The sequence below is a fragment of the Antedon mediterranea genome, chromosome 6 (genome assembly GCF_964355755.1).
Source record: "Antedon mediterranea chromosome 6, ecAntMedi1.1, whole genome shotgun sequence".
In the NCBI taxonomy this organism is placed as follows: Eukaryota; Metazoa; Echinodermata; class Crinoidea; order Comatulida; family Antedonidae; genus Antedon; species Antedon mediterranea.
In genome coordinates this window covers 26,645,604-26,660,480 of record NC_092675.1, presented here as the reverse complement: position 1 = coordinate 26,660,480, position 14,877 = coordinate 26,645,604, and the positions used below count along the sequence as shown (strand labels likewise).

General features: G+C 35.1%; 1 protein-coding gene across 1 annotated transcript; it reads left to right on the top strand.

Moving 5' to 3' along the window:
- Positions 1–7,558: 7,558 nt before the first annotated feature.
- Positions 7,559–14,401, top strand: LOC140051670 (E3 ubiquitin-protein ligase TRIM71-like). Its single transcript, XM_072096959.1, has 2 exons — positions 7,559–7,848; positions 12,207–14,401. Exon 2 carries the CDS (start codon positions 12,207–12,209, stop codon positions 13,911–13,913), a length of 1,707 nt encoding a protein of 568 aa, XP_071953060.1. The 5' UTR covers positions 7,559–7,848; the 3' UTR covers positions 13,914–14,401.
- The last annotated feature ends 476 nt before the right edge of the window (positions 14,402–14,877 follow it).

Below are 14,877 nucleotides of genomic sequence, written 5' to 3'. Positions count from 1 at the left end.
ATATAACTTACAGAAATACAATTCCAAGAAAAGCCAACTTAACTTACAGGTGTTTACAGTGCTAGCGTGTTCATGCATCAGGCCATTGAAATACGTCATCGCATATGGAAGAAAAGTTCCTCAACCCATTTTTCCATTTCGAATAGAAGCTAACCTACCGAATATTTGATGAAAACAAACATTTATTAAGTTTTGATTATTTATCATCTTTCTAATTCTTCAATCGCTTCCTGAAGGGGCTGACCGTAGTGGTACATACAATCTAGAATATTAGTAAACCTACCGAGAATTAGGTTCAGTATTACCCATTTACAGCTCACTACTGTATGTCGGTCGGTTGGTCGGTCGGTCGGTCAACAATAACTAAGCTCGCGACTGCAGCCATGTATATGCCCTTGTTCTTTTTAAGCCATGTTTTGAATATTGAATGATATTTAGGCATGTGAATTTGAATCATGTAGTCCCGTGGAAGATTGAAATGTCACTCTTCTCTGGTGACCTACATATAATAATTGACATTAACTTTAATAATCTCCAAGCGTTACTCTACAGTACAATAATCCGTCATCTCGGAAACCCCTATGAAGGGAAACTTTCCTGAGAAAAAACGCAAATTATCATTCACCAATCAGCAACTGTTTTAATATGAAAACAAGTGTTGCTATTGCAAAGAACATTAAAAACAATTAATAACTGTCAGTATTGGAATAAAGTCCGCAGAAAAATCAATAATAAATTACCGCAATTAAGCAAATATTGTATGCTATGTTCTGCTTGTTTTGTAAGTTTGTTTAGCAACAAGTATATTTATACACAACATTGCACTTTGCACTTTTTGTACCTTCCATTAAAGCATTCAGCAGCCGCACCTAATTACAATAGACTGTTCCGCACAGCAGGTAGAAGAAAACTAATGTTAGTTACTAACAAAATCAGACTAATCCTGTCAAAGTATTGTTTTTTCGTGTCATCAAGATACCCATATATATCTTTTAAAATATACAGTAAGTTAAATTTTAATGCATTTCATATTTTGAATATCGAAAGGCTTACAATACAACGGCAAAATATTTTAATTTAAAATGGTAAACAAACATTGAAAAATGCTTATGTGGTAGAAGATTCACAAATGAATATTATCTAAAAACTTTGAGACCTTCTTTTAAAGCGAAAACAACTCTATAAAATCAGTTTGCAAATAGCGGTTAAATAATATTATTATGAAATTAGCACCACTAATAACAGGTACCAACTTTACATCGCAGAACACCGAAGGCGACCTTTGCCTGGTGTGTGTAAACTCTGTAGCTAACTATGTTGGTCGGTCGTTCGGTTAGTAGGTCCGTCGGTCGGTAAACACTAACTGAAATTTGAGCACGCAACTGCAGCCATGTATATGGCCTTGTTTTTTAATTTCACACGCATCCAACAGCGAGTAACTCGCCAGTTTCAGGTTGATAAACTATGTTATAATTTACCATTGTTATAAAGTAAGTCTCATTTAAGCTTAGGGAGTGGAGTCATGAGTTACAACCCTGGCACTAGGTCATGATTGAACGTTGGACCTTGGGATTGGAAAGCATGTTAACCACTAAGCTACAAGTACAGCTCGATCACTACAAGTTACAGCTACACTGCGTTTTACTAGGGCACGTGAAAGTAGATTGGAAAGTAGAATTAATTTGGAGCCTTAATGTTTGTTTTACTAAATTATGAAATTAAAACAACTAATAAAGGATTTGCATAACAAAAATGAATGTTTACATTTGCAGATGTCAAGTCAAGTATCAGGAAGATGTCAAGACCATCAAGACAACACAGTAGAAAGGTTTTGTACAACTTGTAACAAAAGTGTATGTAAGAAATGTTTTGTGGGTTGTTACAAATCAGATCATGCTTCTACACAAATCAGTGATGCTATAGATGCAATTAATAAACGAGTAACTGAACTTATTCTGTCAGCTGGTGATATCAAGAAAGAATTAGAAGCTACATTTCATTCTATAATGGATGACAAAGCAAACTTTGAATCAGAGGTACAGACGATCAAAGGAGTTATTGAAACGCATACAGAAATGATTATTTCTAGTGTGAAAGAAGAAAGTGGAAAAGTATTATTGGATCTAGAAAATTTACGTCAGCAAAATAATGAAGCAATTGAAAATCAATTGATGGAGCTAGAATCACACCAAATGGAAGTGCAAGATCTGAAGGCATCAGTTACTAAATCGAAGAACAAACCAGAAAAGAAAAAGACACTTGATGATTTCAAGTCAGATTTAGAAAAAGTTAAACAATGCTTGAAGGTAATGTATTCCAGGTATTTACCTGTGCAGTACATTAAACCAACGTTAATTATAAATGAACATTTGGATGATGTTCTCACTACAAAAGGCCTTGGTGAAATCATAAGTATTGATACACTGTAGCAGGTTCAACGTTGACAAAGGTGATAGATCCATTACAAACGTTTGCAGTGAAAGCAAAATGTCTGAATAAAAGTGATAGATGTAAAGTAACTGCTACTCTGATATCTCCATCAGGTGAAAAAACTGCAACTAAGTTAGAAGACATGGGAAGTGGAAAGTATAGAATAAAGGGAAAATGTGATAAGGAAGGTGATTGGAAGATGGAGGTCATGGCTGGAGTAGCACACTTTAAAGGTTCACCAGTGAATATCAAAGTGGAACAACTGGGCCTTGTTCGTACCATTGCAGCACACAATTACACTGAATACATAACAGGTGTAACATTAGGCTCAGATGGTTGTATATTAGTATCAAGCCTTTGTAACGAGTTATTGAAAATCAACAAGTTAGGTGAATTTGTTGCCAATATTAAACTGGCACAAAATGCTGAGGTTCGTAACATGCATATTATGGGTAATGGTCACCTTGTGTACAGTGACAGACAAAGACATATTGTTGTGATGCTTAATGATAAATTTGAAGAGTGCGCTCAATTTGGTAAAGGAATATTAACATACCCGAGTGGGCTGCAAATTTAATATTGATGATGGTAGCCTGCTGGGTGAGATACAAAATCAATTCATTGTTCCAGTTGATGTCACTTTAACCAGGGAAGGTAATGTGCTGGTTACTGATCATGGTAACCATAGAATACAAATGTTTCATTCAAATGGTATGTTTATTAGAACATTAGTAAGTGAAGGTGATAAAGATGGGAAAGTTATGTACCCCCGTGGTATAGAAATGGATATGAATGGAAGTATAATAATATCCAGTATGTATAAACTACAATTATTTGATAACAATGGTGTTTTCTTAAAACGAATAGATAGTATTGAAGATGGACTACCAGAACCACTTGGAATCGCTGTCATTTCCAACAGACCACAAACAATAGCAGTAATTGATTATGATGATAACAGTGTTAAAATATTCAATTACTAAACAGTCAACATACAATATCTAACAGATACATACCATTTTTTCTTATGAATATGAATTGTATCTGAAATTTAAAAAATGAAGGAATAACATATATTTTTAGCTTTTCTTTTGATAGGAACCCTCTTTTCATCAATAATAATTAATAATTTGCTTTTAGAAGTTGTTAAAAACCTAATGAAATTACATTATATACTCTAATATTCTGATGATATGATGTGATGATATGATGTGAATTATATCTGACATAAAAAAATGAAGAAATAACATAATTATATTTTTAGCTTTTCTTTGGATAGGAACCCTCTTTTCATCAATACTAAATATATTAAAATTCTAATGAAATTACATTATATACTCTAATATTCTGATGATATGTTTTAGTTATGTTCATGTTATCTTTTATATTTCACCAAAATTCACATATTTTATTGTAACATATTATGCTTGAATTGTATTAATTTGATTTTTTATTGTAAGTAGTAGGAAATGCGTTTTGTTTATGTTCAAAATCGAAAGGATTTAGTCATTACTATAATTATTAATTATGCAAATAAAATAATGAAGTGTTTATATAGACTGATGTGCAATTTTTATATTTTAAATTATTTTGTAGATTTAAAAAAGCTAAATTAAATTAGGCTGTTTGGCAACCATGCTTTTGTTGATCATGATTAAAATCTATATTAAACATTAAAACAAAATATTGAAATTTGCATTGTCAATTGATTTTGTTCTGTTTTTTTATAGGCCTAATAATAATAATAATAATAATAATAATAACACCACTAATAATAATAATAATAATGTGATCTGTAAATCTAAATTTTGAATGTCATGGTAATTCATAATGCTATGTCGGTTTACCGCGTCTGATTGGATGATAATGACAAATTAAACAATTTCGAGAAAGCACAACAACAAGCTTGCAAATGCAACTGGATCAAGAAAATCAACAAACAAGGTTCATTTTATGTTCTATCGAGAAAATGTTCATAATCATAACAAAGATGCCTTTAAGAAAGCGAAAAACCTCATGCTTTAAACCTCTATAATATTATACTATATTCTGTCTGTTGACCAATGCCATATATGGTTCAGCAAAAAGTGAATTGAATTAACTGCCATTTGTTGAGAAATGTTAATCGCAATCCTAATTAGGCTAACCTGTGAAAGCACAAAACAGTATAAATAAATACCAGTTGACCTAGAAAATCATGAATAATGTTGATATAGGCCTATACGATTGGAACAATCAATAGTTTCTATATTCAGCAAATATATGAATATCATATTGCAAGGATCAATGTTCGTTCAACTAAACCGCTATTTAACTTATAATTATTTTAAAATATATCCTATATAACAGTAACGACATGCCTAGAAAATCTTAACTAAGTTATTATGTGTTTGTTATATTACTTTCATGGTTGAGGAGATAACAATCACGTTCACGTATTTACATAGAATATAATACAATTTATTACGGACTCAGCTTTTGTACTTATTCATTCAGCAATCAGACGTCACTACTTTAATATGCAAAACAGTGTTGCTATTGAAAAGAACAGCAAACAATTTACAACTTTGTTGGAATCAAATCCACAGCAAAATCAAAATTGTTTTATGAATTTTAGTGTATAAGCTGCTTGTTTTGTAAGTAACAGCAGGGTATTAACCAGACTTTGGAAAGTTTTGATTCTTGTTTCAGCATTGCCAGCCGAACCGCACCCAGGCCCATTTACAAACAGAAGGCCTACTGTACTACAGCAACAGGTAGAAAAAAACTAAGTTCAGTTGCTAAGTAAAACCAGACTAATTCTGTTGTGTATTCCAGGTATTTACCTGTGCAATACATTAAACCAACTTTCATTATAAATGAACATTTGGATGAGGTTTTCATTACAAAAGGCCTTGATGAAATCATAAGTATTGATAGCAGGTTCACCATTGACAAAGATGATAGATCCATTACAGTATCAAGTGGACAAGCTTTGTAGTGAAAGCAGAAAGTCTGAATAAAAGTGATAAATGTAAAGTAGCTGCTATTCTGATATCTCCGTCAGGTGAAAAAACAGCCACTGAGGTAGAAGACATGGGAAGTGGAAAGTATAGAATAAGGGGAAGATCTGATAAGGAAGGTGATTGGAAGATGGAGGTCATGGCTGGAGTAGCACACTTTAAAGGTTCACCTGTGAAGATCAAAGTGGAACCACTGGGCCTTGTGCGTACCATTGCAGCACACAAAATACACGGAATACAAAGTATCGGATGTAGCATTAGTCTCGGATGGTTGTATATTAGTATCAAGCTTTGGTAATAAGTTATTGAAATTTAACAAATTAGGTGAATTTGTTGCCAATATTAAACTGGCACAAAATGCTGAGGTCTGTAGCATGCATATCATGGGTAATGGTTACCTTGTGTACAGTGACACACAAAGAAATATTGTTGTGATGCTTAATGATAAATTTGAAGAGTGCGCTCAATTTGGTAAAAGAATATTAAAAGAACCGAATGGGTTGATGGTAAACGATGAAACACGGGTTCTGTTTGTTGTACACAGTATAGGTAATCGTGTTTGTAAATTTAACATTGATGATGGCAGTCTGCTGTGTAAGATACAAAATCAATTTAATTATCCAATTGATGTGGATTTAACCAGGGAAGGTAATGTGATGGTTACAGATCATGGTAATCATAGAATACAAATATCATGATTCAAATGGTATGTTTATTAAAACACTAGTAAGTGAAGGTGATGAAGATGGGAAAGTTATGAAACCTCGTGGTATCGAAATGGACATAAATGAAAATATAATAATATCCACTAAGTCTAAACTACAATTATTTGATAAAAATTGTGTTTTCTTAAAACGAGTAGATAGTATTGAAGATAGACTATCAAATCCAATTGGAATCGCTGTCATTTCCAACAGACCTCAAACAATAGCAGTAACTGATGATAAAAGTGTTAAAATATTCAATTACTAAACAGTCAATATACAATATCTAACATATTATACATAACATACCATTTTTTCTTCATGAATATGAATTGTATCTGAAATAAAAAATAATGATGGAATATCATATATGTTGAGCTTTTCTTTTGATATGAACCCTCTTTTCATCAATACTAATTAATAATTTTCTTTTAGAAGTTGTTAAAACGCCAATGAAATTACATTATATACACTAATATTCTAATGATATGTTTTAGTTATGTTCATGTGATAATTATTAATTATGCAAATAAATGAAGTGTTTATATAGACTGATGTGAAATTGTTATATTTTAAATTATTTTGTAGATTTAAAAAAGCTAAATTAAATTAGGCTGTTTGGCAACCATGCTTTTGTTGATCATGATTAAAATCTATATTAAACATTAAAACAAAATATTGAAATTTGCATTGTGAATTGATTTTGTTCAGTTTATAACAATAATAATAATGTGATCTGTAAATTTAAATTTTGAATGTCATGATAATGCATGCTATATCGGTTTACCGCGTCTGATTGTGTGAATGACAAATTAAACAATTTCGAGAAAGCACAACAAAGCTTGCAAACGCAACTGGAGCAAGACAATCAACAATCGAGGTTCATTTTATGTTCTATCGAGAAAATGTTCATAATCATAACAAAGATGCCGTTAAGGAAGCGGAAAACCTGATGCTTTAAACCTATATAATATTATAATATTCTGTCTGTTCACCAAATCTTTATTTGGTTCAGCAAAAAGTGAATTGAATTAACTGCCATTTGTTGAGAAAGGTTAATTACAATCCCAATTAAGCTAACCTAAAGGCACAACCCAGTTTAGTATAAATAAATACAAATTGACCTAGAAAATCATGCATAATGTTGATATAGGCCTATATGATTAGAACAATCAATAGTTTCTATATTCAGCAAATATCTATGATTATTATATTGAAAGGATCAATGTTCGTTCACCTAAAATGCTATTTAACTTACACTTATTTAGATATATCATATAACAGTAACCTAGAAAATCATAACTTATAAGTAAGTATGTGTTTGTTATATTACTTTCATGGTTGAGGAGATAACAATAACGTTCACGTATTTACATAGAATATAATACAATTTCTTACGGACTCAGATTTTGTATTTGTTCATTCAACAATCAGACGTCACTACTTTAATATGCAAAACAGTGTTGCTATTGCAAAGACCATTAAAAACAATTTACAACTGTGTTGGAATCAAATCCACAGCAAAAACAATATTGTTTTATGAATTTTATTTTATATGCTGCTTGTTTTGTAAGTTTGTTACGTAACATCAGGGTATCAACCAGACTTTGGAAAGTTTTGTACCTTGCATTTCAGCATTGCCAGCTGGCCGCACCCAGGCCCATTTACAAACAGTAGGCCTACTGCCCAGCAACAGGTAGAAGAAAACTAAGGTTAGTTGCTAAATAAAACCAGACTAATCCTGTCAAAGTGTTATTCCTTCGTATCATTTATTATACAAAAAAATACTCATCTCTTGTAAAACAGTAAGTTTTAAGTTTCGGAATTACTGCCGATTGGTTTCCGGAAGTTATTGTAGGGTTATTTCATTTTAAAAGTAGGGGTGCAGATTTGTTTGGTGTGTGCGGCTACGTCAAAGGGAATGGTATTAAGGGTACTTCCCTTTCTGTTGACTTTTTCCTGGCTAGCTTAGTTGCTTTTTATCCCGAAATCATGCCCATACGTTACGAAATCAAATCACATGTTTACGGCGGCCTAGGGCTATCCCCTTTTAGTGTATTCAGTGTATTTATTTGTCTTAATTCAGTCGTCTTAAATAATGGATTAACTTTACGTCTTAATGTACGATCATTCAATGTCGTAGGGTTTTTCCTGTTCTTTTCAATTAATAACTGGAAACACCGGCACTGGGAGGCCTACTTTTTTTTAAATAGTGTACCAAGTTCCTTAACATCCATTATGTGCACAGGGCCATGACTTTGTTTCCCATCCAAAGGACGAGGCAATGAGAGTAAAGCATCTTGCCTAAAGCCTATTTTCCACTAGGCAAATTTGTTCACGCGAATCGAAAGCGTCAGCTTATACGCATGCGTAGAGAGGGATTTGGAAGATGGAAACATGGATACGCATTCGTATAAGCTGACGCTTTCGATTGCGTGAACAAATTCGCCTAGTGGATAGGCTTAAGGATGCAATCAGTATGGTACAGAAGCTCGAACCCATATCTATCTCTTGTTCGATATTGGCAGTACACCTTGGTTTCCGGTATATACAGCACCCAACGCCATTTTCGACAGTCTCCCATCCAGGACGTTGCTTAACTCCGGTGATCTGACCAGGGGTTGCGCCAGGATCTTCCCGACGCGGGGGCTACATTCCTCGACGAGGGGGCTATGCGAGCGAAGCGAGCATCACTAGGCTGGGGGCCAGGGGGCCGCCAAGGGCCCCCGGTGGGGGTCCAGGGGGCGAAGCCCCCGGAAGCAACGCGTTCTAGCGTCATTTGAGGTCATTTTAATCAGATTTAGGGTAGCCATTTTTTCCATTTTTTATAATGCATAAATAAAATACTGCGTGCAAAAAAACGATGCGCGATGACTGTTTCAATCCATATTTTTCAATTTAAAAAATAAAAGTTCAAAGAAAATTTAGAAAAATAGAGTTGGAGGTCCCGGAAATTGGACTTATTATACTTCAAAACATGAAATAAAATATATAAGTCCCTATCAAGGTTGTGACTGAGCTAAGAAATGTTTGAAAAATAGAGATGTTAGGTCCCGGAAAATGCACTTCCTGTACTTCGAAATATGACCAGCTTTATTGTTGGGGCTGAGCTAAGAAACTGTTTAAAACTAGAGCTGCAGGTCTTCAAAAAATTGCATTTTATACTTCGGAAACATCAGGCATAGAGGCTTAAAAAACGCAAGCGTAGACCTTTTTCAGTCGGGGAAATAAGTTTATTCCTCCCAAGTGTATGCGTGCGTACCATCTGGACTTCCGAGTGGTGAGAAATTCATGACATACAGGACATTGAAAATGTAATAACTTAGCTATAATAAGATGTTGGCTAAGCGAAAATGGCATGTTTTTTTGTTTAGTAATGGATGAAAAATTTATTTTAGGTGCCCCACGGTAGGCCTACAGAATGTTACTTGTAAATTAAAAAAATTGGTGAACATACGAACAATTAACATAATTCGTTTTTGCTGTAGTGTAGCGTACGTCGACGCAGTACACGACGTAACCGTACGTCAGTAAACTTCGCCTGGAAAATAACTACAGTACACATTTTGGTCCCTGGATGGAACATGATATCACGCGTCTCGACCCAACGTTGAACGATTCGTACAAAGGGATACCGCCAGACAAGTGCGTACCTAGCTATTGTTTAGTAGTAAGTTAGATCGCTGGCAATAATGAATGCATATAAAGTGCATAATATCACTCTGACGTACTCTCTCACGGTCAATGAAACGTCGCGGTTTTCTAGGCGCTGAAGCTAGCTACAAAGTGAACGTGAACGCTTTTTACTGTATATTATATTCCCCGACAAAAAGTACCCGTGTTTCCTTCGGTAACCGTCGGTAAACTTCGCCTGGAAACAGGGGTGGCGCCAGGATCTTCCCGACGCGGGGGCTACATTCCCCGACGAGGGGGCTATGCGAGCGAAGCGAGCATCACTAGGCTGGGGGCCAGGGGGCCGCCAAGGGCCCCCGGTGGGGGTCCAGGGGGGCGAAGCCCCCGGAAGCAACGCGTTCTAGCGTCATTTGAGGTCATTTTAATCAGATTTAGGGTAGCCATTTTTTCCATTTTTTATAATGCATAAATAAAATACTGCGTGCAAAAAAACGATGCGCGATGACTGTTTCAATCCATATTTTTCAATTTAAAAAATAAAAGTTCAAAGAAAATTTAGAAAAATAGAGTTGGAGGTCCCGGAAATTGGACTTAATATACTTCAAAACATGAAACAAAATATATAAGTCCCTATCATGGTTGTGACTGAGCTAAGAAATGTTTGAAAAATAGAGATGTTAGGTCCCGGAAAATGCACTTCTTGTACTTCGAAATATGACCAGCTTTATTGTTGGGGCTGAGCTAAGAAACTGTTTAAAACTAGAGCTGCAGCTGCAGGTCTTCAAAAAATTGCATTTTATACTTTAGAAACATCAGGCCTAGAGGCTTAAAAAACGCAAGCGTAGACCTTTTTCAGTCGGGGAAATAAGTTTATTCCTCCCAAGTGTATGCGTGCGTACTATCTGGACTTCCAAGTGGTGAGAAATTCATGACATACAGGACATGACATTGAAAATGTAATAACTTAGCTATAATAAGATGTTGGCTAAGCGAAAATGGCATGTTTTTTTGTTTAGTAATGGATGAAAAATTTATTTTAGGTGCCCCACGGTACAGAAGGTTACTTGTAAATTAAAAAATTGGTGAACATACGAACAATTAACATAATTCGTTTTTGCTGTAGTGTAGCGTACGTCGACGCAGTACACGACGTAACCGTCAGTAAACTTCGCCTGGAAAATAACTACAGTACACATTTTGGTCCCTGGATGGAACATGATATCACGCGTCTCGACCCAACGTTGAACGATTCGTACAAAGGGATACCGCCAGACAAGTGCGAACCTAGCTATTGTTTAGTAGTATTATGCATATAAAGTGCATAATATCACTCTGACGTACTCTCACGGTCAATGAAACGTCGCGGTTTTCTAGACGCTGAAACTAGCTACGAAGTGAACGCGAACGCTTTTTACTGTATATATTATATTCCCCGACAAAAAGTACCCGTGTTCCCTTCGGTAACCGTCGGTAAACTTCGCCTGGAAAATAACTACATTACACATTTTGGTCCCTGTATGGAACTTGATATCACGCGTCTCGACCCAACGTTGAACGATTCGTACAAAGGGATACCGCCAGACAAGTGCGTACCTAGCTAATGTTTAGTAGTAAGTTAGATCGCTGGCAATAAATGAATGCATAAAAGTGCATAATAGCCCTCTGACGTACTCTCACGGTCAATGGAACGTCGTGGTTTTCTAGGCGCTGAAGCATGAAGTGAACGCGAACGTTTTTTACTGTATATTATATTCCCCGACAAAAAGTACCCGTGTTCCCCGACGGGGGGGCTAGGCTCCCCGACGAGGGGGCTAGGGCCCCCGTAGCCCCCCCCCCCCCCCCCCCGCTGGCGCCACCACTGCCTGGAAAATAACTACATTACACATTTTGGTCCCTGGATGGAACTTGATATCACGCGTCTCGACCCAACGTTGAACGATTCGTACAAAGGGATACCGCCAGACAACTGCGTACCTAGCTAATGTTTAGTAGTAAGTTAGATCGCTGGCAATAAATGAATGCATAAATTTAAAGTGCATAATAGCCCTCTGACGTACTCTCACGGTCAATGGAACGTCGTGGTTTTCTAGGCGCTGAAGCTATATGAAGTGAACGCGAACGTTTTTTACTGTATATTATATTCCCCGACAAAAAGTACCCGTGTTCCCCGACGGGGGGGCTAGGCTCCCCGACGAGGGGGCTAGAGCCCCCGTAGCCCCCCCGCTGGCGCCACCACTGGATCTGACGAGTACCGGTGTCGCATTATGGCCGTATAAAACCAGTTTGCAAATGGCGGTCAGTCAACAACACACCGACGTTTTGTATGGTCTGCAGATTTGCTAGACTATTACAAATTGTTTTGAAAGTAGTCCTAAAAGTTGAATGGTTTATTATATTATTACATTATATATTAAAAAATGAATGTTTAACTTTGCAGATGTCAAGTCAAGTACAAGGAAGATGTCAAGACCATCCAGACAACACAGTAGAAAGGTTTTGTGCAACTTGTAACAAAAGTGTATGTAAGAAATGTTTTATGAGTTGTTACAAAGCAGATCATGCTTCAACACAAATCAGTGATGCTATAGATGCAATTAATAAACGAGTAACTGAATTGATTTTGTCAGCTGACTATATCAAGAAAGAATTAGAAGCTACATTTCATTCTATAATGGATGACAAAGCCAACTTTGAATCAGAGGTACAGACGATCAAAGGAGTTATTGAAACGCATACAGAAATAATTATTTCTAGTGTGAAAGAAAAAAGTAGAAAAGTTTTATTGGATCTAGAAAATGTACGTCAGCAAAAGAATGAGGCCATTGAGCGTCAGGTGATGAAGCTAGAATCACACCAAATGGAAGTTCAAGGTCTGAAGGCATCGGTTGCTAAAACGAAGAACAAACCAGAAAAGACAAAGACACTTGATGATTTCAAGTCAGATTTAGAACAGGTTAAACAATGCTTGAAGGAAATGTATTCCAGATATTTACCAATGAAATTTATTAAACCAACGTTCATTATAAATGAACATTTGGATGATGCTCTTACAAAAGGACTTGGTGAAATCACAAGTATTGATAGCAGGTTCGTTGTTGACAGCGATAATAGATCCATGACAGTATCAAAGGGACAAACGTTTGTATTGAAAGCAGAAAGTCTGAATACAAGTGATAAATTTAAAGTAGCTGCTACTCTGATATCTCTATCAGGTGAAAAAACTGCCACTGATGTAGAGGACATGGGAAGTGGAGAGTATAGAATAAAGGGAAGATGTGATAAGGAAGGTGATTGGAAGATGGAGGTCATAGCTGGAGTAGCGCACTTTAAAGGTTCACCTGTGAATATCAAAGTGGAACCACTGGGCCTTGTAAATAGCATTCCAGTACACAAATATACTGCATACAAAGTAACAGATGTAAAATTAGGCTCAGACGGTTGTATAGTAGTATCAAGCCTTTGTAACGAGTTATTGAAATTCAACAAATTAGGTGAATTGGTTGCCAATATTAAACTGGCACAAAATGCCAAGGTTCGTAGCATGCATATTATGGGTAATGGTCGCCTTGTGTACAGTGACAGACAAAGAAATATTGTTGTGATGCTTAACGATAAATTTAACGAGTGCGCTCAATTTGGTAAAGGAATATTAACATACCCGAATGGGCTGACAGTTAACGATGAAACACGAGTTCTGTTTGTTGTAGACAGTACAGCTAATCGTGTTTGTAAATTTAATATTGATGATGGTAGCCTGCTGGGTGAGATACAAAATCAATTCATTGTTCCAGTTGATGTCACTTTAAACAGGGAAGGTAATGTGATGGTTACTGATCATGGTAACCATAGAATACAAATGTATGATTCAAATGGTATGTTTATTAGAGCATTAGTAAGTAAAGGTGATGAAGATGGGAAAGTTATGAACCCTGTTTGCATAGAAATGGACATGAATGAAAATATCATAATATCCAGTAAGCATAAACTACAATTATTTGATAAAAATTGTGTTTTTTTAAAACGAGTAGATAGTATTGAAGATAGACTATCAGAACCACTTGGAATCGCTGTCATTTCCAACAGACCACAAACAATAGCAGTAATTGATCATGCTGATAACAGTGTTAAAATATTCAATTACTAAACAGTCATCATACAATATCAGATACGTAATATACCATTTTTCTTTATGAATGTCAATTGTATCTAAACATTTTTTTTAATGAATGAATAACATACATTTTTAGCTTTTCTTTTGATAGGAACCCTTCTTTCATCAATACTCTAATTAATAATTTACTATTAGAAGTTGTTAAAAACCCAATGAAATTACTTTATATATTCTAATATTCTGATATGTTTTAGTTATGTTCATGTTATCTATTATATTTCACCAAAATTCACAGGTTTTATTGTAACATATGCTTGAATTGTAATAATTAGATTTTGCGTTGCGGAAATGCGTTTTGTTTATGTTCAAAATCGAAAGGATTTAGTCATTACCATAATTATTAATTATGCAATTAAATGAAGTGTTTATATAGACTGATGTGCAATTTTTATATTTTAAATTATTTTGTAGATTTAAAAAAGGTAAATTAAATTAGGCTGTTTGGCAACCATGCTTTTGTTGATCATGATTAAAATCTATGTTAAATATTAAACAAAATGTTGACATTTGCATTGTGAATTGATTTTGTTCAGTTTATAACAATAATAATAATGTGATCTGTAAATTTAAATTTTGAATGTCATGATAATGCATGCTATATCGGTTTACCGCGTCTGATTGTGTGAATGACAAATTAAACAATTTCAAGAAAGCACAACAAAGCTTGCAAACGCAACTGGAGCAAGACAATCAACAATCGAGGTTCATTTTATGTTCTATCGAGAAAATGTTCATAATCATAACAAAGATGCCGTTAAGGAAGCGGAAAACCTGATGCTTTAAACCTATATAATATTATAATATGCTGTCTGTTGACCAATTCCTTATTTGGTTCACCAAAAAGTGAATTGAATTAACTGCCATTTGTTGAGGAAACAGTTAAGCATAAATAAATACCAATTGACCTAGAAAATCATGAATAACGTTGGTATAGGCC

Coding starts and splice junctions, on each gene's coding strand:
- LOC140051670 (XM_072096959.1), top strand. CDS start 12,207: ATGTCAAGTCAAGTACAAGGAAGATGTCAAGACCATCCAGACAACACA.